Source organism: Manihot esculenta, chromosome 1 (genome assembly GCF_001659605.2).
Source record: "Manihot esculenta cultivar AM560-2 chromosome 1, M.esculenta_v8, whole genome shotgun sequence".
In the NCBI taxonomy this organism is placed as follows: Eukaryota; Viridiplantae; Streptophyta; class Magnoliopsida; order Malpighiales; family Euphorbiaceae; genus Manihot; species Manihot esculenta.
This window is the reverse complement of record NC_035161.2, coordinates 30,703,665-30,704,734: the sequence shown is the minus strand read 5'-3', so window position 1 is coordinate 30,704,734 and position 1,070 is coordinate 30,703,665. Positions and strand designations below refer to the sequence as shown.

The following is a 1,070-nucleotide window of genomic DNA, read 5'->3' as shown; positions in this document are numbered from 1 at the left end:
ATGGGCACAAGCAAAATCAATATAAATTGGAAAATTTTCCTGGAAAATGTCTCATTTACATGGGCTAAGAGAAAAAGGTGAGAGGAATACTTGGGGTTCCTTCTTTCTTGGTAAGTGTGGACAGCATGGTTTGCAAAGAGATGGTTGCTAATGATATGCCAGAAGTAAAAAAAATGCAGTGCAAGGACATGACGATCGAGGAAACATCAAAGCTTCTTCCCACAATAAACTATTTTTCCGTCCATCAAAACACGCATGGAAATTGTCCAAATATCTAAGAGCTTTATTGCTAATTTCTTTTTAGAAAAAAAAGGGGGACTAAAAAAAAATTAATATCAAGAAGCAATGAGCTGCCGACCATTTGTCTTGGTGGTTGATACCAATATCATAAATGTTGGTGCAGAGAGGATGATGTGGCATCCAGAGAGACAAGAATCAAGAATTTTGGGTTGGGTGGGGGAGGGGCTACGTTCATGTTCTTGTGGGTTCTTGGACCACACACCCTCCCTTTATAAAGAGCACTTACTCCTTCGTCTTCTCACTTCAGATCGAGTCTTCATTTCAACAATCATCTCTCTTCCTCTTCCTCTTCCTCTGTCCCAAAAAGGCAGAAAAGCAAGAGTGTAGTTTTTTACAATAATAGTAAAGTGAAAAATGAAGATGAACAGAGCAACCATGAAAGGCTCCAAGAAGAAGATGTCATGTAGTAATAGAAGTCTTGGAGGCTACCTTAGAGAACAGAAAGGAAGACTCTACATTATCAGGAGGTGCATAGTCATGCTTCTCTGCTGGCATGACTAGAGTTATTTCAGTGGAGGTATTACTAATTCCTATCATCCACCATCATCGCCATACATATCCATGAAGTTGAAGCAAAGTTTTGACGTATTTCATTTCCTGGAGCTTGCAAGGAACCGAGTTCTCGCTACTTATAATTCTTCTACATCTCCTGCTTCTTCTTCTTTATGTCTATTTTCTCGAAATGTAAATATGAAGATGCTCTAGCTAGATATTATAGTACGCTTGTTTTCTTACATCGGAGTTCTTCAAATTAAATGGTTTAGAAGCAA

At 38.6% G+C, this 1,070-nt stretch overlaps 1 protein-coding gene across 1 annotated transcript; it reads left to right on the top strand.

Annotated features, from left to right (window-relative positions):
• Positions 1-379: 379 nt before the first annotated feature.
• LOC110604245 (small polypeptide DEVIL 3) lies at positions 380-1,070 on the top strand. The gene has a single exon (XM_021742433.2). The coding sequence runs from the start codon at positions 655-657 to the stop codon at positions 799-801; it is 147 nt and encodes a 48-aa protein (XP_021598125.1). The 5' UTR covers positions 380-654; the 3' UTR covers positions 802-1,070.

What these genes read in the sequence shown, in the direction of transcription:
- LOC110604245 (XM_021742433.2), top strand. Translation starts at nt 655, where the DNA reads ATGAAGATGAACAGAGCAACCATGAAAGGCTCCAAGAAGAAGATGTCA.